The following is a 25,759-nucleotide window of genomic DNA, read 5'->3' as shown; positions in this document are numbered from 1 at the left end:
CTACGTGCCCCTCTGCAGGGCCGGCGCTGCACGGTGCCGTAGGGCTCAGGGTGGCCGAGCCGCATCACCGAGCGGCCACTGAGCACCGCGTGGCTCTGCGGAGCAATGGCTCCACGGGCGGCGACAAACACGCGACCATCCTCCTCTTCCCTCCAAAGCAGCCCTCGGATTTGAAGTACGTGAGTCAGACATCAGCCTAAACACTGAATTATTCATAAACCGTTAATCTTCAGATTTCACTGAATATGCACAAGTATCGATAAAAAAAAAATAATGAGAGAATTGTACTTGCAAATTGCTCTTTATTAAAGATTTAACTTGCATGGGTTCTGTATGTTCCTTATTAGACCTTGCGAAGCTGCATAGGATTAGAAATCAGAGAGGATAATAATGTACAAAAATAGTTTCAAATGTTGATAACGCTGAACAGCAAGAAAAACATCTTATTTGTATAACTGAGCTAAAAATAAAAATGAATAACACTGCTACAATTGCAATATGCCATCTTGTAGTGCCTGGAACATATGCCGGTGTCTCTGCACCATATGCTCCCATGTCTTGCCTTCTCTAACACAGAGGAAGCTCAGCAATGCACCAATCCGTCCTCAAAAGCACGAGCACCAGCCAAAGCCTCCTATGTGGGCTGACGCTGAGCTGGGCCGCAGCTGACAGGGAGGGTCTGTGGATGGCTGGGAGGGAAGGGCTGCGTCCTGCCGGGGGGCAGTGAGTGGGGCTGCCAAGGAGCCAACACCAGGAGCATCCAAGCACGCCCAGCCGTAGCGGGACACAGCTGCACCACGCTGTGCCACCTGCTCAGAGGTGGGATCTGCACCCTCACCTCTGCCGCACGGGGGGCACGTGTGTGCCAAAAGCCACCCATCATCCCAGAGCTGCTGCGGTGTCCTTCTGAGGTGCTGGGCAGGGCTGGGCACGGAGCTCTGAGCAGTGGGTATCCGGCGGTGCTCAGCCTGCCCCAGCACAGCCCCCTGCCCTGGCCCTGCCCTGGTTGGCTGCAGGCTCTGTCTGCAGCAGTGGAGCCGGGAGGGGCTCAGCCTCTGCCCCACTGAGGCCCTCAGGTTGGGGTGAGGGAGGTGGCAGTGGCTCCGCCGTGCCCGGGCTTTGCAGGGCCTGCATGGTGCAACAGGTGTGAGCTCTCAGTGAATCAACAGAGAGAGAAGCACGGAGTTATGCCAGTGGAGGAGCTAAGCTTTTGCATTTTAATTATAAAACGTGTACATTTTCACAGCCTTGTTCCCAGGGTTCCTATGGTTGGGAGAGCAGCCCGCCCCGCAGGGCTGTGCTGAAGCGGGCAGGCGCTGGCAGTGGGCAATGTTGGTGCGTTGGGACCTATGCAGGGGACACCTGGCTGGTGGAGACGGAGGAGGTCTCTGTCTTTCCAGCAGATGTGTCCTCATCGCCCAGCGGGTTCTTGCCGCAGCAGAGGGTTGTGATCATGCAGTTACGGAACTGGAAGAGAGGGGAAGCAGCGTGGTGAGGGTGGAAGGCTGCTGAGGGGCTGCCTGCATGCTGGGCCCAGAGTTGGGGGTGGAGAAAAGTGAGCCTGGTAATGCCATGGGCACTGTCCAGTAGAACTGCTGCAGCAGGAGGAACGCAGGTACACATCCCACACGCTGCAGTGGGAACTGCATGGAACCCTCCAGCATGTCTGCACCAGGGACACTGTCCCGGTGAAGTCTCCCTCCCAGCCCTCAGCATTGGGGGAGGCAGCCCCAGCTGCTCCGCTGGGCCAGCATGCACATTTCTTAGGTGGATGCTTGCATCAGCGAGAGCTGCACAGCGTGAAGGAGTAAGCTGCACTTCACTCTCCTGCACACCAGCACGCAGTACCTGGAATCCCCTTGCGGCTCAGGGTGTGCTGGAGGTATGGGAGCTCCCCACAGCTGTTACAAAGAGAAACACTACAGAGGCAGTCAGCTGGCAGTTACCTGTTTGTTCATTACAATGTAGATCACAGGATTGTAGATGGCAGAGCTCTTGGCAAAGAATGCCGGGATGGTCATGAAGATGGGCCCGAAGTCTGAGCCCTGGTTAGTGAAGATGTAGAAAGCGACGCTGGCGTAGGGAACCCAGCATATGAGGAAGGCGATGACCATGATGATCACCATGCGGGTCACTTCCTTCTCTGCCTTCTGGGTGGTGGCAGACTCCTGCTGCTGGGCGGCAGCCTGCGGGCAGAGAGTGGGGGGGATGGAATCGGGAGGGCTTGGCCCGCGTGGGTGCAGGACTGGAGGGCACCGCTCCCTTCTGTCACCGTATGGAGCCCGGCACAGCCCCCAGCCCCTGGGCAGCACCCACCTCCTTCACAGTGCAGACCAGATTCCCATAGCAGAAGAAGATGACGGCCAGTGGGATCATGAAATGGACCACGAACATGTAGATGACAAAGGATTCATTGTTGATCTCTGGCTTCAGCGTGTAGTAGTCGATCCCACACGAGCACTGCATGCCCTCGGGGATGTACCTGTGAGCACACGGGGCGGTCAGCGCCAGCAGAGCTGCCCGCACCCTGCGCTCCATGCCCAGGCCCCTCCCTACCGTGACCAGCCGAACAGCGGGGGAGCTGCGCAGGCCATGGCCATGATCCAGGAGAACGCGACCCCCATGATGGCGTGGTTCTCTCCAAAGCGGAAGTTGCTCATGGGCTTACAGACCACCACGTACCGTTCCACAGCCAGGACGACGAGTGACCAGAGAGCGATTTCACCTGCACCAGGGAGAGAGGGATGGAGATACGGGGACTGAAAATGATGGGAGGACAAAGGCACGCCATTCCTGGCACGGGGAAGACCCCATCAGCAGCGAACCTCCATCCAGTGCTCAGAGATGGGACAGAACAGAAGACAAGTACCAGTGCGGTGAGGAGTCAGAAGATGCCTGCAGACCCCCAGCGGTGACCGCTGTGCTGCTGCGCCTCGGGATCCACTGCTGGATCCTGCCCTCTTCCCACACAGCACTGCATCCACGTGCCCGCGGCCCCACTCTGATCTGCAGCACTGCCTCCAGGTTCTGCTCAGGTTGTCTGTGCCTCGGGGCCCAACCCCTCCAACAGCTGCCTGCTGGCCAGGGAGGCTGTTCTCAGATGCACAGCCCTAATTTAACACTGCTAATCACCGGCTGGATGGCACAGTGGAGGCAGCTTTGCTGGGCTGCACTGCACTGCACTTCACAGCAGTAACGCTCAGCCCCACAGCTCCAGAAGAAGCCATCAGCTCTCCTGTCAGAAAGCGAGCCAAAAGGATGTGCAAATCCAGCAGCTGCATAATCTGCTGTAGGTTACTTTTCATGGCTACACGGTTGCTCGCAGGAGATGGAACAGGTGGCTACCAAAATAAGGCTTAAAAAAGAAGTGCCATTTGCCACTTTCTTCACCTCCCACCCAGTAGCACTGCAGCAGCAGCAGCAGCAGGGCCTGGCACGCACCGCCCGGCTCTCCAGGAGCAGCTGGGCATCCTCACGCCCTCTCCTGAAATCTGGGGAAATTTCTGTCAGATTTTTGAAAATTTGGAGAACTCACCGCCCAGCGTAGCAAAGAAGCCCTCGATGTAGCACCCCGTTACTCCGAAGACAAAGTACCCGTTCATCGAGGTGTACATGGTGGTCGTGAAGCCTCCAAAGACCATGAAGAGGTCGGCGACCGCCAGGTTCAGGAGAATGTAGTTTAGAGGCGTTCGGAGTTTCTTGTGCTGGATGGTGACGTACAGCGTGAGGAAGTTGACGGGGAAGCCGAGCAGGATCAGCATGAACATGTAGGCAGCCAGCGCCGAGAACTTCCACGGCTCAGCCAGGTAGTACTGGGGGTACTCGAAGGGGCTCCGCACCACCCCGGTCTTGTTGGACATGGGCACGTAGAAGTCTTGGCCTTCCGTCCCGTTCATGGCTGCGGTCTGTGGGGCGCCTCGCAGTCGCACTCAGTGTCAGGTTTTGTGAGGGGGAATCGCCCCTGCAGTTGGGCTCCACCACCGCCCAGCCTTCGCTGTCGCCCCGCAGTGAAGCGGCTGTCGGGCATCCCTTATAAAGTGCCCCCTATGGTAAGCTCCAGGCATCGGTGTCAGCGCGATTAGGGCTAAGAGAGTTATTAACCATAATTATCCAGGGGTAATTGGCTTTTCTGGGCAGGTCTTAAGGTGACACCTGTTTCTGGCCCACACTGTCATTGTTGGAGACCATGGTTCATGGTCATACGCAGGCAGGTAGCTGCACTGGAACTGGAGGGCGGCCCCACCTGCACAGCTCACTCCCCAGCATGCCGTGCCACCGCCTGAGGGCTGAGTGCCTGCTGCCTGGGCCCAACGCACTCATTGCATGCTGCAGCCTGGGCTGGACGCCCGCGGCCTGTGCTGCCTCTGCTCCACGGAGTGCCCCGACAGCCCATCACAGCCTGCGGTGCCCATCAGTTCAAAATGCCTCAGTTTACCCACAGAGGGATGTGGGAAATGGGACATGTTACCACCGGGCCCACAGGCAGAGAGTGCCAGAGAGACAAAGCACGCAGGATCCTTCTTGTGGTTGGGCAAACAGGAGTGAATTTTGTGGTTCAGAACCCCCAGGCCGTGGGTTTGGACACTGCAGCTGCTGCTGGGCTGGACGTGGTTGGTGCAGTCCCTCCATAGCAGGGGTCTGCATAGCAGGACTGCAGGGCTGTGACAGCAGCCTGTCCGTCACAGCTGCCATTACAGGGGTAGGCTGATGAAAGGCTGTGCTTAGCAGCATGGCCCTCAGCAATCCTTCTTGTACTTGCTCTCAGCCACAAAATTTGCTCTCTGTTGCAAAATTTGTCTGAGAAGGTTTGAACAACACAGTAAAGCACTGATCCTGCTAGCAGGTTTCCAGTTGCATCACCTCCTCTGTTCTTGGCTTTATACATGGTTTGCATCATGGCAGCTACATCAGCAGCACCTGAAAAATAACCTCGTCCATCTGTCTTGGACAGATATCGTTCTGCCTTGATCCAGAGAAGGGCTGTGGACAAGGCACAAGATCTGAGCTGAAGCCAACATTTGACCTCTTATTCTGGTGACAGACATCTTCAGTCTCCTTGAAACCTTGCAGAAGTTATGAATTCCATGTAGGTGGGCATTAGAGCTGCAGAGGAAGCTGCTGTTGGATCTGTTTCCCTCCTTGATGTGCCCAGTGTTGTTCGGAACATTCTTCATGCCAGCCAGCAGCTGTTAGGTGTTACCTGGTTTTAACTTTTCAGAAAGAGTGGGACAGCATGAACAGCAAGGGGAACAAATCAGAGCCTACCACAAAGGATCTCTTTGCTGGACAAGGTTATTCTTTATAGTTCACATAATTGTGATTACTCTTTCAGCTTCCAAAGCTATTTGCTCCCATCTCTTCCCTTTTTTGCATCCCCTGTTTATCACTTTTCTCACTATGCTAGTGTTATTCTCAACATCAGTACCATTCCAGTTGGCATGCCAGGACCTACCGGTGTCCCTGCAGAGGTCAGGAAAGGACTGCTCAGCCCTTGGCAGCAGCAGGGCTCTGGCAGGACCTGAGCATCTCCGCAGCAATTGCATTTCAGGCTGCACCAGGGAGCTGGGCTGACCTTTCTTTGCAGCCAAGAGCAGAGGAGAGGTATCTGAGTGCCCATACGGCACAAAGGGGGATGAACCAGGCCTGGAGCTCACAGGTGAGAGATGAGCAAGGGCTTGTGTCACCTTGGCCTTAATTAACCAGCTTCAATTCCTGCCATGTTTTTATCAGTGTTCCCTGCAGGTTAATTCAGTGCATGCAAAACAGATCAAAGGGAAAAAGCAGAAAGCTTTGTGTTCTCTTCAAAGTGAAAACCAAGCAGAGAAACCTTTCCTGTGTGCGGGGAAGATCTCACAGAAGTGCTGCTACCACTGAAAGCCCAGCTTCCCATAACCAAAGGTGGGCCTCAATTGCTCTGCACAGCCATCAAAGTCTCCTTCTGTCAGTGTGCAAATGCCACCTCCTCACACATCCTCGGCAGGTACTAAGTCCCTCCCAATTAACTTTTCATGTGTTGCCAAGGCCGGAGCAGTGCCTCTAGCTAATTGCAGCTGCAGCTGCTCATACCTGTACATGGGCACATCAGATTACAGGTTTATCTTCCCAGTGCACAAACACGCCACGTAAAGCTCTGATGCAATAAGCCCCTGCTGAGGTTAGCAGCTGCTGCTCTGAGCTTAGAGCTGACATGCGTCACCAGGGGAGTGCAGCGGTGGGAAAGGCGAGCGGTGAGCGGTGACAAGGTGGAGGTGCAGGGCAAATGGAAGAGAACAGTTGGTGAACTGCCCAAAAGGGCTTCAGAGAAAGGCTTCGTGGTGGGACTTCTGCACATCCAGCGCCTTCTCATCACGAAGTGACCAGGGAGCTTCAGTTGCACGAGGCATCTGGAACTGGCACATCTTTCCAAGTTACGAGATGGGTGAAGCACCACGGCTTTGCCTGGAAAAGCCCGGCATGCTTTTCAAACCCAGAGCACATTCACAAAAAAATCAAAAATAAATAAATAAACGAAGCTTCCTCGTTTGATCCATTCTGCCTCTGTGTAATTACAAACCATGTCTATTTATTTTTATAATTTTTCATTTCTGCTAGCTCTGCAAAGCCAACTCATTTCTGGGAGAATGAGCTGAATTGCATTCTGGCTCACATACCAAACAGCACTGTTTATCAATGTCAGTCGCAACGTCTTTATTGCAAACACTGAGATTCGAGTCAGAAAGCAGACAAGCACTAATTAGAACAGAATGTTTTTAAAGTGGTAAATTAGGCAAATTTGGTCAGGAACCATTGAGGGATGCAGAAACCCTGCAGTACCATTAGATGGAATCACAGCACGTTGGGCTGGGAGGGACCTCGCAGCCCTCAGCCCTCCCCTTGCCATAGGCTGGCTGCCCCTCCAGCTCAGGCTGCCCAGAGCCGATCCATGGCCTCGGGCACCTCCAGGGATGGGCAGCACTGCCAGGGCCTCATGGCCCTCAGCACTAAAAGACGTCTTCCCAGAAGCTAATTGAAGACCACCATCTTTAACTTCACAGCCTTTACCTTTGTCCTATCACTACGCTCCCTGACAGAGCCCCTCCCAGCTCTTCCGTAGGTCTCCTTTAGGTACTGGGAGGCCACAGTGAGGTCCCTGCAGAGTCTCCTCCAGATCTAACATCCCCAGTTCTCAGCCTGGCTCCAAAGCAGAGGTGCTCCAGCCCCTGGGCATCCTCACAGCTCCTCTGGCCCTGCTCCAACAGCTCCGTGTCCTTCTGACACTGAGGACCCCAGAGCCGAATGCAGCACTGCAGGTGGGCTTCACAGGAGCATAGATTTCAAAGCATCACTTTCCAGAGGAACTCCAGCACACACTGATATCACGTGCAAAGTGCTGCTGTTTACACAGTAGCTGTTTTACCAGCAGCCACCAATCTCAGCCAATAGCTTAACTCAATAACATAAAATATAATTTCCCAAGGCTTATAGAAGAGAGGATGTCATAACAACAGAACTTACGCTGAGGCGGGCACAATTTAAACTGGATTAAAGTCAAGAGGCCTATCACTTTTCCATTCAAACCCGGCCCAGCTGGTTGTCCACATGACTTCTCAAGCTCTTACAGAACAACGCAGAGAACATCTTCAAGAGATTCAGCTGCACAGGGCTGCTTCTGTGTACTGGGCCTGGCCAGAACGGAGTTAACATTCTTCAGAGCAGCCTTCGTGGTGCTGTGTTTTGGATCTGCAACTAAGAACAGTCTTGATAAAATGTCAGTGCTTTAGCTGCTTTGAGCACCGCTGGCAGTGTTGAGGGTTTCTGTTGTTCCCCACTTTGCTTTGCTACCCAGCAATGGGCGGAGGAGGACGAGGAGCTGGGAGGGCACACAGCCAGGACTGCTGACCCAAGGGGTGCTCCATGCCTGACGACATCGCGCTCTTCTTCCCCTGTAACCGTGACTCATTCTGAGGCCTTGTTTTCCAGGAAGCGGCAGGACATCTGCCCGCCGTGGGGAAGTGATGAATACTTTTGTCATTGCTTTGCTGGCAAACACAGCTTTGCTAATGAAACTATCTTTGTGTTGACCCACAAGCTTTTCCACTTGGGCTCTCTGATTCTCTCCTGTTCTGTCAAGGTGGGTGGGAAGTGAGCAAACAACTGCATGGGGGCTTAGCTGCTGCATGGGATGAAACTACTACATTTGGTTAAACAGCCAGGTCATTAAAATCCCCTCAGTCTCAACACTTAGTTGGCAACAGTTAAAAAAAAAAAAATTGGAAGGTAGGTCCAACTCCTCCTACCTTCTTACTTTGCTTCCCATGGCTCTAGCATGAAGAAATGCTGGGAAAATGCTGGTCAGAAATATTTCTTCAGCACATCACCTCTTCCAGCCAGCATGAGGGGCGATGGAGCCGTGCCAGCTCAGACAGGCACGTGTGCCCACACCACCCAGGCACGCTCAGATCACACCACAGGAGCTGAAAGGATGTCAGTATTCCTGAGGTACAGAGGAGGAACCGTGGGAAAGCACTGGCTGTCTATGAGTCCTCAACTTGAACTGATATTCCTGCCTGGCAACTCAATACTTCTCAGCGTGCAAATATATTCATTTTAGCCCAGTAGGTCAGTGGCTTTTCTTTCATTAATGGTAAACACACTGATGTTACTAGAATCAGCAGTGTGTCAGTAGACAGATAAGGAACTTACGTGTGGGTATCTCAGTTAACATGAAATAGAAATTTCCATGCTCAACCTGCTATTTGGATTTTAACAAGCACGAGTTCTGCACAGGTTAAAAGAAATTTTGAGACAAACAGTGCTGAAAAATAGTCCCATTTATTTAATGTTCTGCCAACAACAGGTACATATTAAGGACAAATTTTTAAGTTCTAACACATGTTGGAATAAAAACAATTATGTGGGCTAATTTGAATCTAGAAACGTTCCTGTAAAAATCTCTGGCACTTCAGCTTATCTGGTAAATAGAGGACATTCACCAAAACAGACATTTCCATTAAAAAAAAAGTTAAATTTCCTTCAACACTGTTTCACTCATGTCCAAAATAGAACAAGATGACAACAAAGTTGTTAGGAAACCTAAGAGCACGAGAGGTGCCTTGCCAAGTCAGTTGGGAAGGCTCTCAGCTGAGGTACAAGATCACCCTTCTTCATTGGTTTGACTCATCTATTCTCCTTCGACAGAATGGACAACAGTTATGCTGGAGTACAAGAAGCTCATAGTCTTCTGTGTGAAACATCTATGAATTAGAAACAGATTGAGGGACAAGTTAGCTTCTGACTAACTCCAAGAAAATGGAATTTCAAGGGGGTTTCCTACACCTTCTGAAGCTACTATTGAACAAGAATTGTCTTTCTTGCTTCCAGTTACTTGTCAGAGCTATAACCAGAATATAGAAGCAAATATGGCACAGGCCACTGCCAATGTAGTTGAAGATGCTCAAACCAATCAATTACTTTTCCAGAGGGAAGGATGAAAACTGAAGAGCATGAAACCTCATGAGACTGAATTCCTGCATTTCAGAAAGTCGTTCTTGAGAGGGGAAGAATCACTAGAGGGTCTGAACTGAAAGCCAACCGAGTTTACCAGGGTGACTCTGCTACCTCAAGCTTTTAGGAATGCAGCCATTTCTCTGAGCATCACATTGCTCATTTTGTTTTCCATTGTCTTCTGCATCTACATCACTCAATTTACTAAATACATTTCAAAGTGCGGCATATCAATTATTTCAATGCACTGACTTCTCAGGGGCGGTGGGCTTTGAGGTTCTTTGATCCTCTCAGAGAAGAGTACCTGAAAGCACGACGGGCACATGGTAATGGAGGCGTCGGGCAGCAGGGACCGGTAGTACTGCCATCGCAGCGGCCTGGGCCAGCGTTTAATCAGCACGTCCCTCCGACTCATCGACCGCAGAACGGCACGGTTCACAACCACAGGAACAAACTCTGAGCCGCCCTGCTGCAGGTAAGAAGGTTTACAAAGAATTACTGCTGCCAACTGCAGAGTCCTTTGAGGATTAGTAAGATCTAGTGAAATGCAAAGTGCAGCTCGGTGGAATAAGCTAAGAGAACCGGCTGAGCCCGGCTCCAACCTCTCCGCCACTGTGACCGACAGCTTCAGTGAGAGCAGCGTCCGGCCGCACCTCCAGCGTGCTCCCCCTGAATTTCTGTTACACGTTAACACAGCTCCTTGCAAATAACTTGTGCCCAGGGGCAAGTATTAAAACCTCATAGTAATGACTGTTCTGTGGCTATCCTGCCTGACACAGAAAGAGCCAGGGAAGACACCGCACAACGGTAAAACCAAATTTCAGGAACGCTTATTTTAAGATCTTTTACGTGCCTGTTTCTCAGGGCATTTCCCAGCAGAGGAAACACTTTGTTGTTATTTATTTATTTTAAGACAGGAGTTATCATCTCAGAAATCCCTTTCCCTCTCGTGTTCTGGGCCTCTCCTGGACCTTTGCTTTGTATCTCTTTTGTGGGAGCCTACATCACACATTCACTCTAGAAGAGCAGTGTGCACTAAGGCAAAATTTCCTCTGGATTCCTACTGGTAGCAAGAAAGAAATGACTGCAAGATGCAGGTACAGCTCTTACCTCAAAGCTCAGCTTTGCAGTAAAGGGATCATCGTCTTCAGTAATAACTGCGCTGTCATTAAGCCTCAGGCTCTGTGCATCTAGGTGTATTTCTTAAGGAAGAACTACAGCTCCTCTGAGATCAGCTGTGAGCTCTATCTCACAGAATAAACAGAACATCATTCCACCAGGACTGGTACCCTTGTTCCTCCAGAGGGTCAAAGCATTCTCAAACTGCTAGACTGCCCAGACTGTTACAGAACACACTGGAGAAGGGCTTGCTCTGATTACAGTATCACTGCAAGTACTATAGAACAGCAAAATTGACTATAAGCAAATAGGACATCAGCTCTGCTGTATTTCCTGCCTGTCTGCTTCTCACACTGCAGAAAGCACACAAAGCAACCTCTTTAAGCTACGTTTCAAGCCGTTCTTGTTAGGGACTGTGTTTTCTTGTGCACTGCTCTGCTCCCAGTGCCATGCAGCCCCCACAGCAACTGGGGGCTCTGGGTGCCGAAACATTACAAAACAGACTGTTATGAAGGAAGTCCACCTTGGTTTCCCTTGCGAAGGAGAAAGCAGCCTCTGAAGCAAGCTGTTACTGTAAGGAAGTAACACACTTCAGGCTCTCCCCACTCTCCACAGAAAGCAGTTACAACAGAATAGATACAGCGTGGCATTGCACTGCTAAAAAGATCAATACACACCATTAGAAGTGTTTTTGTGATGAACAAGCTTTACGAAACTGTTAGGTTAAAAGACCATTCTGGTGGTTACACCAATGTAAAAAGGAAACATAACATATCTTTTTTGTCATACGGCAGAAAAAAATACCACACACAAAAACAAACAAACAAAAACAACAGCCCCAATTGTTGTTTCTTTTTTTCCTAAGAAAGGGACTGGAAGCAATTTTTAATCAGCAGGATACCATCACTCATCATCTCTTGCCATTTATTCCCGCTTTTACTCAATCTTGGAGCTTCAAGATCAATGAGAGATACAGCTTCTTCATCTGTGATACCATCTTCCAAATAGAACTCAACCAGATGCAGCACTTCTAAAGGGTGTGAAAACAGGGAGCATTGGATGGGCACGATGACAGAACAGCCTCCTAAAGCACTGTGCCCTTGAACCGCAGTGAACATCCTTCCCCTTCTGTAACAGTGCCTCCCCCACACGTTCTCATGATGAAAATAAAAACCAAAACCAACCCCCCACACTGCCAAAGGATGGCAGTGGCACTCAGTCCTTCACACATTCAGGTTTCCACAACACAGCAGTGCTCTGCTGCTGCTCTCGTGCAGTGAGATGCAGCTACCCCCGGAGCATGAGCAGCCGCTCAGTCCAACCTAACGGCGCTCAGAGGAAAGCTTTGTCCAAACAGCATTGCACGGGGGACAAACCCAGCACTAGCTGACCCTGTTCACTTTAACATTTACCTACTTGAAAAGCACAACAAAAATGTGACACTCCAACGCACCATAGGAAGAGGCGGAGAAGACGAAAGGCTGTCTGCAGTTAATGCAGACATTCCCTAAGTTATTTAGCAAAGGGTTGTTGGTAGAGCACCTGTAGCACAAGGGCACAAGCTCCTGCAAAGACACACACATAGCACAGTGATTGCAAACAGGCCAGCACAGTCAGTACTCCTGGTGTCAGCTAAACATGAGTTCCTTAGGTTTACACCATTGATATTACATCAGCCCCTGACCTGAAGAAATATTGCTGTGAAATCACATCCTTTAACATCTGAAAATGCTTTCACATTAGAAATAGCTGTCTTTGCCACTCTAACAATGAAATTTCTCCTTGTCTTTGTGGTAAGGAGCAGAATTTTGTATCAAACGCACAGTGCCAAAAAAAGAAAGTGGAAGAGAAGGTTATTGAAGCAACTTTTTTTTTTTCCTTCACAGTTTTGGTCAAATTCAAGTTCTCCAATCAATTCATCTCTCCTATTTTCAAGAGCACAGTTATTTTAGGCCATTCTTAAGACTCTGTTTCTATTATTTCAGTTGGCCAGGTACATGTTCACTTGCACAATACAACTTATTTTTAGTGACTGCTCCATGAGACGTGGCTTTATAGAGCACTGCAGAAATTCAGACTTCAGTTGAAGAAGAAAAGGTGATAAAATAAGACTTGAGGAAGGAAGGTCACCCAAGGGATAGGGGGAGGAGGGAAGGAGTGCTAGGAGTTAGGACAAATGAAAGTGACCTCCAGCTGCAGAAAGACACAAAGACCATGCAGAAAAAGGCTTGACAGAATTAATAGGCAGAGAGGAAGGTAGATAAAAGAGAGGAGAGGGAGGAGAGAAGCTGCCTGCCCATAAAGAAAGAACTGGTTTTAGTTTGTTCTCGGGAACAAAAGGAAGCCTGCCCTAAAGGATAACAATAAAAGGCCTGTTTCCAGCAGAAATGAACGCTAACACAGACCTGTGCATAATATGTTTCAGCCTTTGTGAATATGGCAACTCAGATATCAGTGATTAGCACGAAACTACTTACTTCGCTGTCATGGAATGGCTTGGATCGGATGGTCAGGCTGCCCAGCTCCACGGATTTCTGGAACCTAGCTGGGATCTGCAGTCCCTGTAACTTGTCGTAGGCATGACGCGCCAGTTTATACGCACCCAGAGCTTTACTTTGTTTTGCCAGGGTAAATAATGTATTACTGTAATTAAATTAAGGAACAAAAATACGTAGTTAGGAAAAAATACAATGTTCTTTCTAACCATCGAAGATGTGCAAAGAGGCATATTGCTCTGCTGCAGAGCAGCACCAGCTCTGTGTCGCTGAACAAGGGCCGTCTCTTTCATTAGCATGTAACAGTAGCTGCTGTTCAGAAAGCTACCAATCACAACCACAACAAGGCATGTTAGGAAAAACATTTTGAAAGAATATGTAAGTGAGGAAGTTTCTAAAAGGAAAGCAAACATCCCATCCAGAGCCACAACGGAAGCAAAACTGCCCTCCCTACGGCAGCTGCTGACCCCTTCTGTTGTCTTTTACAGATGCATTTCTGCACTGTTCACAAAGGCCTTGTACGAGGTAAGAGATCCAGCTGTGGTGTCCCTGTTCATTACAAGGGAGTTGGACTAGATGGCCTTCAGAGGTCCTTTCCAACTCTAAGGACTCTGATTCTATGATTCTACTTCCAAAATATGTAACACGCATTCACAAAGTTGTGCAAATGTTGGGTTGAGAGACCCTGCACAGCTATAACAGCCTCAGGTGAGCAGAAGTGCCTGTTTTGTTCCCCCTGCGCCATCTTAGCTCAGGATCCTCGCAACAATGCTGTCAAGATTCAGCGGCAGCATCCTGTTGGGATGACTAACACTCCTTGACAAAGCCACACATCATGCTGGGTGGGTGGCTGAGGATTACATGTTAGTTGATTTGCACAGCTCTCCAAGACTATAAAGAAAAAAAAAGGTAGTGCAGTTAAAAACAATGGTTTGAAGGTGCTGATTATTTCCTTAGGGGCACAAGTCGATTTCCATTAGCTGTAACCCACAGCTGAAACTGAGCACAGCCTGAAGTAGATCTCTGCACGGTGGCTCAACATCAATTACTCCTTTCGTGTACCTCGGCCTCTAGATTCTGCGCAGTGTTGGAAGGATACATTTTTGAGATCCCCAAGGGAGTCTCCTTTGTTAAGCTGTGAAGCAGAAACCTGGAAATATTGAAGAGTGTTTCAGGCAAGTGGAAACTGAAAGGCTCCTCCTGTGGAATTAAAAATAGAGACATTTCTAAGACAATTCATGTCACTACACATCACAACACTAGGCATCCCAAGTATTGTCCTTCTTTCATGCAGCTGCAAAAAGAGGATTCTGTCCCTGCTGACAGAACATACCAAACAGATTTCACATGTTTAACACCAAAGTTCATGCCTGTTACATGCAGAAAAAGACAGAAATGGATCCATGCAGGTAAAACAGAATCCTTAGCAGGCTATTTAAAAGCAGGGCATGAACAGCGTGCAGCCTCCACTACTGAAATAGTCTGACTAGCAGAGACCTCAGGTACAGAGATTCTTGTTTTGGGCAAGGGCATGGATCAGAAGGTTCTCGTATGCTCCACAGAAGATATTTTCACCAACAAGCATTACCATAATTGCTGGGAGCAGCAGGAGCTCCCCACTCAAGATTGCACGTCTTTTGGAGTAGTTTACATATATCACCACTGGAAAGAGGTAACATGCTGTGAGAATCCCCCAGTGAGGGTGTGCCTGCTCTGTAACCTGCCTGCCCCGATTAAAGGAAGAACCCCCTGCAGCCGTAAAGGACTTGACATCCGGGGTGCTGGAACCAAACCAACACAGTCAGCAAAGCAAGTACTGGGGGTGGAGAGTCAGCCATGTCATATTCTCTGTGCACACACTGAGACAAACACTCATCTGCTAAAATGGCACTGCACTTCTGAAGAGCTACGACAAGTTCTTGTACAGTACAACAGAAAGCAGAGAAACACTGCTATACAGTATCAGTAATCCACCCTCTATTTAGTTGTGTGAAGTCACTAAATGTTTGCTTATCTCTGGACTTCTGAAAGAAAACCATTCAGCAATCACACACGCACAACTTCTAAAATACATATCTTACAGTATATCTTTGAATATAGTGATAGACGTGGTACACTTCGGCCAATTGCTGGAAGTGATGAAACTTCTGCAACATTTCAGTCTTCTGATCTTCATTCTCTGGGGGGAAAAGCATTAGAAATCAGCCCCAGGTAAACCTTTGAGACTCAGTGAGAAGAAAGCAGCGTATTATGATACTCCCAAAAGAAATGCACGCCAGTCCAAGTGTCTCCCATCTACCTATGCAAAACACAAGTTATACAGACTTGCTATTTTTGGGAGCAAGTTTCTACTCCAAACAAAGAGCACGCTGAAATACAAGTAGCAATGACTTTAACACAGCTAGAGGCTACATGTTAGGTAAAGGGAGAAAAGAGCAGCCGTGCATCACTGGAAAGCTTATTCATACCTTCAGAATTTACAAATAAAATGAGTTTTGAAACGTTTCAAAGATATTAAATACACTACTAAAAAAATTGGAACAATTTGCATCTCCACACAATACCTGAGAGGCAACATATCAGCACTCTAATAAAAAGGCACTGAGCAAAATGCAGTACTACCAACCTTGTATTCATTACCAAGATGGTTCTTCTAAGCACAACTCTGCCTCTCTCCCAGAGAAATACAGATTTCTTTCAGAAGACAAGATGACAGCTCATGAACAACCAGATTTGTATTTGTTGGCAGAAACAATCTGTAAAGCATCTCCCCTACCTACAGTCAGGTACTGGGCAGATCTTATGCTCCAGAACCACCTTTCAGTTACCAGTACTTGGACTCTCCAATCACTTCTGTGGCTGCAGCGCGTTGAGGGAAGCTACACGAGGGCACAGGCTCCCAGGAGGCACTATTTTGATTCCAGCCAGATTTCAAAACAAGGCCTACACATGCCGATGTTGTTGTTTTGCTCATCTGTTTTACATAAGTGCATGGGAAAACCAGGAGACTACAAAAATAGCACAAGCCAAAACTATGCACAGCATAAAAGAAAAAGAACAGTGAAGGAGCTGCAGCAATGCTATCACAATTCAGCAATTGTCTGTCTACATGCACAAGAAGGTAGAAATAAAAGCCTTTCAGTTACTTACCTTGGGCTATATCTAAACACTGCATGGAAAGCATCCAATAATAATAGGCTGCGTCGTTAAATCGGCTTTCAAGCACAGCATTGTGCGTTAGCTGCTCCAGCACTCTCACAGCTTCTCTCTGCCTGCCAGCCTTGTGGAATGCTACAAAGACAAAACAAAGAGGATTTTACAGTGTGATTATATCAATTAGCTGAAATTAATGTTTTTAAATTAAGAGCGGTCTATTCAGCCAATATCAAATCATCTATTCAGGGCAGGATGAGGGGGATTATACACTGCTATTTTTCTACTTGAAAGCAGCGACGCTAATGGAACATGAGATGCAGCCGTAGGTGTTCTGTGCCTTTTGCACTGTCCTGGGGGCTCCTGAGCTGCTATATTTTGTACACCTCAGGTGTTTTTGTTCTTTTTTAATATAGAAAAGAGTAAAAGCACAACAATCATTAGATCTGTATACAAGCAATTGCAATCTCTAAACACGGCAGATCACAGCCGCATTTAAAACTACACAAAGTTAAAATTAGTTCTAGTCAGTGACGCCGAATGTTTTAGAAGATCATACTATTTATTATACCCTCCTAGCACTCATTAACAGCTTCTCTCAGCGAACCTCAGAAGCCGGTATAAAGTTAGATTCAGACTTCTCACTTGGTATAAACGCATTTGGCAAACACTGCCTTCACACAGGGCAACAAAGGAACAAAATAAAGATAACACAACTGCCTCTTGACTTCAGCCAGTTCCGACAAAACCCTTCCTCACATCCCCACGCAGAGATCTCCTGCTTCCCAACCTCGTGGGATTCGTGTCAGCCAGGACACGACAGCACGGCGCTGTGTGCAACACGCTGGGAGCAGCACACGAGCAGCCACCGATGTGTGCGAAGCGCTCAGCTGCAAAGGCTCAGACACGCAGCCCAGCTCTGCGTGCAGGCAGCTCACGGCTGGCATCTCGCTACCTTGGCCCTGTAAGCAGATGCAGTTACACCCTTAGAGCCCAGCTGGCTCTGGAAACAGCAGATGCAAAAGGCACAAGGAGCTGCACCTGAGTAAAGCAACTACTGAAAACACACCGGCTCCATATGGAGCTTGCTTCAACCTCTCCTTATCCCTGGCACAGCTTACAAGTAAAATTCTAAAGCCTGTCCACATAGTAGAAGCTTGACAGTTCTCTTTAAGTAATTTTATAAGCCTAACAACATCCATGAAAACTGAAAACGTTACTTGTACAAAGTGAATGTCACCTAGATATAAGGAAAATTTGTTATTTCCACTCCAGTTTGTGAGGTTCTGGGATAAAAGCATTAACAAAACACAGTTCCGTTTTTAAGCCAAAGCCATGCTCAATTATGTAATGACATTGAAAACCTGTATTTGCATGCCATCATTTCTAATGGATCCATCACACTTTGCAGTTAAAAAAGGAGACCTCCAGCTACTTTATTTTTAAGACAGGTGTGAAGGTATTGATTGCACTTGTTTTTGAAACCACAGATAAAAAATTCTCCAGGGCAAAGACAGCATATTCTGCATAGGAAAAGTACAGAGGACATTTTGAGTACTCCATCAGGAAGTCTTACCTTTTTGGGCTTCTTCAAATCTATCATTCTCTGCTAGCCACTGAGCATAAGGGACATAGACCTCATCTTTGAATTCAGGATGCTTTTCACTCAAAGCAAATGCCTGAAGCACATAACAAAGTCAATTTTAGAATACTGCATGGTTTAAAAAATTAAAGGGCTTAAAATATTTCATACAATCAATCCTTCAGCTCTAAGTAAATTCACTATAAAAATACACAGAATAAAGACTGTAATCCACCTTTTCTCCAGTATGAAACTAATGTATTTTAAAACAAAAAACAACCAACGGCAAAAGGAAAGCTATGTGTGGTAACAGTGTGGGTTACAGACTACTGAATCTCGAACGTGTGCATACTGAGGGAATGTGGCAGAGCTCACAGCAGAAGACAAAAATGTTTCCATTTGTACTGAATATATATTCTGAGGAGACTGGAGCAACTCTATAAATGCAGTTTAGATTTGCTTCCCGCACTCCCTAATGGGTCAATAAAGGACCAAGCCTACAGTTTTCCAAAGCACCCATACAATCCAGGGGGCAAACGGGTTGCCAGCTCTAGAAGCACTGTGAAAATCCTTCCTTAAGAAGCCATACCTATCAAACCTCAATTTGAAGAAATAAGAGCAGAATTAACAGTGACCCCAACTTTGAGGTATGCGTAGTGACAGGCTTACGTTTCCAAGGAAATCCCAGAGGAGTCTGCACAACTTCACCCCACAGTAAATCCAGCTCATGAAGGGGTGTCCCAGCACAGAGCAGATATTCACCAGGTCTAGATTACACCTGTGAGATGCTCACTCACACACACCCAAGTCGGAACAATACTCCAATGCAGAACTTCCCTCAATACAATTACTATTCCTTCCTTCTCACAGGGGAGAAGCATTCTGTGGATTTGCATAGGAAATGGGCAGCTACCCACAGGGAGGCAAAACAGAGTGCTGGGAAGCAAGGCCAGGGAGCACAGCCACAACACTTGAGAAAAGAAAGAAAACCCACCGAGCAAAACAAACAAACAAAACAAAGGCACCCATTAAACGCTCAGAGAACAAGGAAACAATAATACAAAATTAACTGTGCACTCTGAAGCACAGCCTGCAGAAGCTGCCTCCTCCTCGCCTCTCCCTTCACTGCACTGGACAAAGCAGTGCCCTTTGCCCCTCCTGCAGCCAGGGCCAACAGCAGCAGCTGTAAGCACAGGAACAGAAGGCTTGCTTACCTCTTCCCAGCGGTGCGTCTCCACGTGGAGAGAGACCAACGCTTTCAGGTCACCAACCTTCATGTAGGTTTCTGCTGCATAGCCGGGGTTATTGAGCTTCTTAAAATAGAAGGCACATTTTGACAGAGGCTCACGCTCAGCTTTATCCAGTTTCCGAGCAATTTCTATTAACCTAGATGCAGCCAAAAAAGCCGTGTGTTTCAGGTTCAGCCCTACCACTTCACCTTTTGCTTAACATTGTAATGACCTCGCTTTCAATCAGGGATTTTTTAATACCATAGTAGAAGTACCAGCAACACGCTGTTGAAACAGTGGTCAGCAAACATTCAACGTTAGTTTTTTCTTTTACAAACTCGAGAGCTGTTTCTGCAATCCCCACTCATGGGTGCAATTCCACACTGCAGCAAACCATCTCCACGGAAGCAGCGGATCCCACACGACTGAGTCGCACAGGACACGCTTCCCTAACCCTGACCTGAAAAAAGAGCCATCTCAAACATTACTCCACTTGCCACCCAGGAAAAACGAGGCAAGGGAATGCTGAGTCACCTGCCCAAGCTCTTATTTCGACTCAGCAGAAGACCCAGAGCAGGAACTGCTGTAAATCAAGGAGAATTTGACTAGGACCTGTGTAGCCTAAGAATTTACTTCCTGCAATCCTGCACTCCAGTTGTCTTCCCTACCTGCTAGTTTGTTATCTCTTGCTGTTTAAAACAACAGAAATGGGCTACCACACACAAGCACTGCTGTGATGATTGCTGTGAAAACCTTAAGGCATGCATATTTCAGAAGACAGTCTCATAATAGAGATTAACCCATTCATATTTCACTGTTGGAATGTCTCCACACCCTAAACATATGCAATTTCAAAAACATTTTAAATTGTAGGTGTGCTTCAAATAGAGCTTATGCTCTACTTGATATAAACAAAGGTGCACATCAAACAGGTTTTGTCTACTGGAAAAGTTACGCAGAATTCAATTACACTGAATTGCAAGATTGTAGTATATTGAGATGAAGCTGCAACCCACACATCGACCCAGCCGTGGTCCCCACTGATCTCTATGGCCTTCATGTGCTCGCCTGCAGAAAGGTACATCTCCACAGCTGCTTTTGGCTCATTAATGTTCTTGGCCCAATCTGCTTGTTTTTTTATAAGCATCTTTGTGTCTTTGGGGTCTCCGGATCGGAGAAAATCCTGAAATAGCACAATACAAAAATGTTTGCATTACTTTCTGGTCACGGACATCTTTACATTTCATTCTAAAACACATAAGGGTTTTTCTGATGAATATCATTATGCTTCCTAAGGAAAGACATGGTGCACACGTGCAACAGAAACCAGCAGCCTTCGGCAGCTGATCATCAGACCAGTGCTGGGTAGGTAACAGTGGTACATTCCCATCTACATAGTTAATTAAAATAAAAGTGGGAGGTTCTGGAAAGGCCAGGAGATGGATGGCACAGATGGCTCTGAGATAATCAGCAGCTTTCCAGTAAATCAGGCAGGGAGGCATCTGTCTGGTGCTCCTGTGTAAGTGGGTACAGCCACGACTTCTGCAAGCCACCCAGGTACACACCTTTCTAAAACAAAACAGTGCTGCTCTGAAAACTGGTAATGTAGCAATGCCAGGTGTCTTCTGCACGACAAGAAGGTGCTGTTTGTTTTGTTCTCAAAGATGACCCAACTCTGTGCTTAGGTAAGAATAGTACAACTATTAGTCTACCTAATCACGTAAGCATCAGCACAGCCATCCAGTTACAAATCAATAAAGGACAAAATCCCATTCTCTTCAAGTACCCTTGATAACTATATTACAGTATGTCAAACAGGTCACTTTATAAGGAGAAACGACAGATGCTCAGAAGAGTGACTCTGAGCTTGGAATTCTGCACAGTGATGCAGACCGTGGCTCTGGATGCTGTGAAGATGGCCATTTTGGAAGTACTGTTAATAGTTCAGCTTCTCCCCACGTGTCACACAGCAGGAAAAAAAAAATGCACTTCAAAATTGGAAGCTCAACTAAGGGCAGATTTGGCTGTTAAGAAACAGGCTACCATCCTTTAAAACAGCATTTTTACCAACTGAAAAATTAGAGCAGCGGCAGAATGGAAAGGTGAGAAGAAAAATATCCTCAAAGTTTCTATTAGATTCTGATTGAGATTTAAGAAAATAAATTAAAAACATCTCAGAAACCACACTGACAGCACAGTTCCACTACCATTATTCACCACTCTCCCAGACGCTGCCAGTCACCAGGCACAGAACTACAACCAAATGTCAGTTTCAAATGACCTCCACGCAGGATTCATTTCTAGCAGTAGCTCCTGCAGCACGGCTGTGATTCAGGTAAATAACTACACAGGTGGAGGGATCATCTTTGAATACAAAAGCTGAAGCCAAAGAATCAAGCCAAACAATTTGTGACAAAGCCTGATTTCCAGCTTATGTCCTAAAACTAAGTTTGACGTCAGAAGTTCATCTTTGTGGAGTAGAAAGAGGTTCCCTGTGAGTTTCTGGTGTTGTGATAATGAGCCTGTGACCAACCTATGCACCAAAAGGCTTCCTGACCTCTGCCTCCAGTCTGGGCTCTCTAGGTGGAACTGATCAAGGCCAACCTCAGGCACAACAAATCAGCCTCTGAAGGGGTTCCTTTGCTTAATTTTGGCAGCATTGACCCCCACTTCCCTCCACTCCACACACATCTATCTTTCCTTGCAAAAAATTCCTGGCAAGCATGGGAGGTTCCCATGTTCTTCCATGTCCCCTGCATCCCTGCACAAGCAGCTTCCCTCGCATGGTAATCAACATCTTCAATTTCCTCTGCACAGTTACTCTCAAGGACAGGAGGTACAAGATCTTTTGCTGTCTACTGAAGATAGACACAACCACTGCCAAGAATTAAAAGATCCTTATGAAGATTTGTGGGAAAAGTTTCATCTCTGAATTACTTTATGTTTAAGAGGAGCCAAAACACTGAAGCTGACAAGGACTCCTTAGCCAAAAATAGTGAAAGTCAGTCTTACATTAGCAAAATTTACACGGGAAACTCTTGGAAAAAAAAGATCTCTGCAGCACTGCTCATGGGATCTATGCTAGAACAGTTTATACTCATGTCATGGTAAAGTCCTTGTGTGCACTGGGCAGAGTGAGGCTCTGACAAGCGACAAACAGCACTGAGCGCTTATGCAGCCCCAGGGCTCCTCACCAGAAAACGCCGTGGAAGACCTGAAAGCTAAATGACACTTTCTTATCACCATATAAAAGCACTGCATGTAACAACAGTATTCAATTTATTTCTTCGTGAGAGCAGAAAAATGCAAAGACAGACTGAATCTTCAGAAGCAAGTTCTCTAATATACCGGGTTAATATGTTAGGTACTGTGGCAAATACATTAATATAGAACTCAAACACTTGTTTAAATTCAAATTATGAAAGGAAAATACTTTTGTTATAATACAGAAGTGAATCAAACATCTGGTGTATTCACTTCCACTTCAGGAGACAAAAAAGGGACTCTTCTGTAAGACGATGGGAAAGAAACTGTCATGGAAACAGAAAAATTAGCTTAGGAAAACTCACTGAAAAGCCACGAGTTACACAAAACACAGCTGCTGCCTCAGCAATGGACTCTGCAGAAAACTGTTACCAATGCATGTGGCATGAAAGGTCTGTGTTTTGCCCACAGATGAGCCAAATGAACTTCAGACAATTAAGTTGGAATTCCAAACCAGCTTTTCATCCTGTCTTTTTATAGGATCACGCTTTCAAGACACTTGCAGGTACAGCAGTATTTCTGCATATAATATTCAGTTGCAAACTGTTACCTTGGCGTAGTCAAACATGCGCAAGTCCGAGTACATGTCCAGAGCTAGGCTTTCGTGCCCACTCTTTTTGTACAGTTTTGCTGCCTCATGGAACTTTCCTTGGTAGGCATAAACATCTGCCAGGAACAACTCCGTGAGGTTCTCCCCGTGCTTCTTCCGCTCCTGGGGAGAAAAAGATTTAAAAAACAGAGGGGAGGACATATTCCAGATGAGCAGTGAGAAATGGCCATCAGAGCTGAATCCCCAGCTCCGAGTTGAGCTGTTACTAAAACCTGCAGCAGGATGTGGTAATGAGGCTTCTCCCACATTTTAGTGAATTTATAATGAAAGGATTAAATCTTCTAATTAAAATTAGGAAGAGCGAAATCAAGTGTCACAATACAAACCAAACTGATGAAAAATCATTGCTCTCGATTTCATATAAAAAAATGAACACACACTATCATTATACTGTGATATTAAAAAAAAAAGGCTCCTGATAGGTTCCTTATTTTCTCTTACAGAGACTCACTAGCACACAATTCGGCTGAATTAACAGTATGTGCAGGTGGGGAGCAAAACAAACATGAAAACAATTGCTAGCAACAAACATTCAGAGTACATTAACGTGCCTCTGAATCAGAATTAGTGCCAGCAGCACATCTCCACCCACAGCAGTCGTGGCTGGGGGCGCAGTCAGCACAGCACTGCACACAAAACCCTTGGCGTGGATCGGACGGGAGCAATGCCACACACACGTGTGTTTGCTCTACCCTCTGTTGTAGAAATGCATTACTGTTCTCCTTTGTAAGACCATTCTATATGAAAATAAATAGCTATGAACTAAACTTGAAGGAAACTGCACTTAAGAGGCAAAAGCATTCCACATCTATGCAAACTCAGTTCTCTGCTGCCAAGAGACTCAGCCGTCGCAGCTTCTGGTCACACCTAACGACTGGGCTGCTGTTGAAAGGTTCCCTTCAAAAACTTTGTGAAAATATTTTCAGAGCGACCGCTACTCCATTTTTGAATGAGTTCACAGAATTTTGTCAGGTATGGAGGCCTGGCAGCGAGGTTTCCTACTGTCATCCCTTAGAAAGAAATATGTCATTACGGAGAGAAAACCAGAACTGCCACTTAGTTACACCCTTAGAAGCTCTAAAGGGAATCCAGTATCTGACAAGCAAGAGTAGGCAGTGATGGAGAACTCTCTCTTCAGAAGACGTATTTTCAAGTCTACAAGAACCTTAATTAAACAGACCATAACATGATAGTTCCACCACATTCTCATCTGATGCAGATCTGGAGAAGCATGTGTAGAAAAGGAACTCTACTAACAGGAAGAAAAAAAAAAGGGAGCCAGGGGCATCCCTAACACAGAACTCTGCCCCATGTTTGACCCCAAGAGAAGTTCACTGCAGTCAGCAGGGGGCTGGCATTCTGACAGAAGCAGGACAGCTCTGCAAAAATGGAAGGTGAGGAATGGATTCTTCAGAGAAGGTGTAAATCTAATTACCAACAGAAAGAGGAATTCTCTTTACAATATCCCAACGTAGATCTTGAGCCACCATCAAGTGGTCTTTGCAAAAGGACAAGAAGTGATGGCACGTCCTTCAATGCGCTCATGACAGATCGCTATTGTCTAGTGGAATTCTATCAAGAAGTGTGAAGAGAGTGAGAAGTCCCGATTAGAGCAGAGCACAGAAGTAAGGGATCCTAAAATCTATTCCCAGTTGTCACAGACTTGTCATGAGACCTTGAGCTTGTCATTTTATTTCTCTGGGCCTGTTTCTGGCTCTGCAAGGAGGAGATAATAGTAATTACCTATCTCCAGGGGGTAAGGAAGAGCTTAATTAACTCATGTTTATGAAGTATTCCATACTAAACTCCATTAGCATAGTAGCATTCTACCAATTATTAATTGAATATTGAATGATTTTCTAGTTTTCTTGAAAGTTTTTAAGTTCTCCCACCACCCAGTGCCCCACACCTGCAGGTCCTGCAGTAAGCTGCAGCTATGCGACCAGAGCTCAGGCTCCTGCTCACTGGGACTCCTCATCCAAACACAGCCAGCAGTCAGCAGCACTAACAGAACAGACGTCTCTGCAGAACAGAGAGTACTTCTTTCAGCACAATGCATCTTCTCACACTACCCCTAATATTCTCTTACCTCAATGCTGCTGATCAACTCTAAATATCTAAGGTCTCGTATTCTGGTAAACGCCTATGAAAAGAAAAAGAAGAAAAGGAATTAACTAAATTGGAAAGCCAGGAAATCAACACATAATGAAGCTGTTTTCACACAAGCAGGACAGGCAGAAATCTGCTGGTTTTTGTGTTGGTGCAGTCCCTAACCTGATGGGCTCTCACTGCAACCGGGGCCCCTCAGGCATTACAATAAAGACAAGGGTCCGACCCAAGCAGCTGATCACCAAAACCAAACAGCAGTGCTGGGCACCACCACGTACACATGTCGGTCCTTCAAGAAAAGCAAAATGCCTCTAACAGCACTAACAGTGCTATTCTGGCCATTATACAGCTCTCCTAATCAATGTGAGGCACGACTGCACAAATCTACAGAGACTGCTACAAGGCGTGGCACAGAACTGAGCAGACTGTGTGTGATTCTAGTTTTTATACCATTCTGAAAATTCAGTCTAGAAGCAGCCCATGGAGAAGAAAGCAAATCAAAAGGTGATACAGTGAGGCGGTGTAATGTCTTTTGCAAATGGAGATGAATGTGCAGCCAAAGTCCCAACGGCAAAGTCACGTGCGAGTTACAGCAGCTCAGCACTTATTCCTGTCAGGCATCAAAAAATGGAAATTGAACTCCTCAAACCACGTGGTTTAGACTCCTAACCAAATTTGTGCTTAAGAGGGCATAGAATATTCTGCTTACACCAGA

At 46.9% G+C, this 25,759-nt stretch overlaps 2 protein-coding genes across 5 annotated transcripts in view; both read right to left on the bottom strand.

Annotated features, from left to right (window-relative positions):
• Window positions 1-389: 389 nt before the first annotated feature.
• Window positions 390-3,902, bottom strand: RHO (rhodopsin). Its single transcript, XM_052678686.1, has 5 exons — window positions 3,536-3,902; window positions 2,557-2,725; window positions 2,317-2,482; window positions 1,947-2,186; window positions 390-1,467 (listed from the first exon to the last, which is right to left on the bottom strand). The coding sequence occupies exons 1-5, from the start codon at window positions 3,894-3,896 to the stop codon at window positions 1,348-1,350; spliced, it is 1,056 nt and encodes a 351-aa protein (XP_052534646.1). The 5' UTR covers window positions 3,897-3,902; the 3' UTR covers window positions 390-1,347.
• Window positions 3,903-8,795: 4,893 nt separating this feature from the next.
• The window catches only part of IFT122 (intraflagellar transport 122), a 29,739-nt gene continuing 12,775 nt past the window's right edge, over window positions 8,796-25,759 (bottom strand). For 3 of the 4 annotated variants that reach the window (XM_052678641.1, XM_052678640.1, XM_052678638.1), the window contains 14 exons: window positions 25,025-25,078; window positions 22,876-23,037; window positions 20,078-20,244; window positions 19,047-19,218; window positions 17,827-17,929; window positions 16,248-16,388; window positions 15,179-15,276; window positions 14,197-14,297; window positions 13,080-13,245; window positions 12,056-12,167; window positions 11,504-11,632; window positions 10,594-10,673; window positions 9,788-9,952; window positions 8,796-9,233 (listed from right to left, as the gene is read on the bottom strand). In XM_052678641.1, the coding sequence (XP_052534601.1) occupies window positions 9,144-9,233; window positions 9,788-9,952; window positions 10,594-10,673; window positions 11,504-11,632; window positions 12,056-12,167; window positions 13,080-13,245; window positions 14,197-14,297; window positions 15,179-15,276; window positions 16,248-16,388; window positions 17,827-17,929; window positions 19,047-19,218; window positions 20,078-20,244; window positions 22,876-23,037; window positions 25,025-25,078 (1,740 nt within the window). In that variant the 3' untranslated portion in view covers window positions 8,796-9,143. The remainder of the gene's footprint in view (window positions 9,234-9,787; window positions 9,953-10,593; window positions 10,674-11,503; window positions 11,633-12,055; window positions 12,168-13,079; window positions 13,246-14,196; window positions 14,298-15,178; window positions 15,277-16,247; window positions 16,389-17,826; window positions 17,930-19,046; window positions 19,219-20,077; window positions 20,245-22,875; window positions 23,038-25,024; window positions 25,079-25,759) is intronic. The other variant, XM_052678639.1, reaches the window with a different exon arrangement.

Source organism: Tympanuchus pallidicinctus, unplaced genomic scaffold (assembly GCF_026119805.1).
Source record: "Tympanuchus pallidicinctus isolate F22 unplaced genomic scaffold, pur_lepc_1.0 scaffold17, whole genome shotgun sequence".
Classification (NCBI taxonomy): Eukaryota; Metazoa; Chordata; class Aves; order Galliformes; family Phasianidae; genus Tympanuchus; species Tympanuchus pallidicinctus.
Note: the sequence above shows the minus strand (reverse complement) of the source record. Positions and strands in the feature narration are given on the sequence as shown.

Bases quoted from the DNA above. Each gene is read 5' to 3' on its own strand.
- RHO (XM_052678686.1), bottom strand. From the start codon at position 3,896: ATGAACGGGACGGAAGGCCAAGACTTCTACGTGCCCATGTCCAACAAG. The intron at 2,483-2,556 runs GTAGGGAGGGGC...GTGTGCTCACAG, and splicing joins CCGCTGTTCGGCTGGTCACG to GTACATCCCCGAGGGCATGC. The intron at 1,468-1,946 runs GTAACTGCCAGC...CCTCTCTTCCAG, and splicing joins ACATTGTAATGAACAAACAG to TTCCGTAACTGCATGATCAC.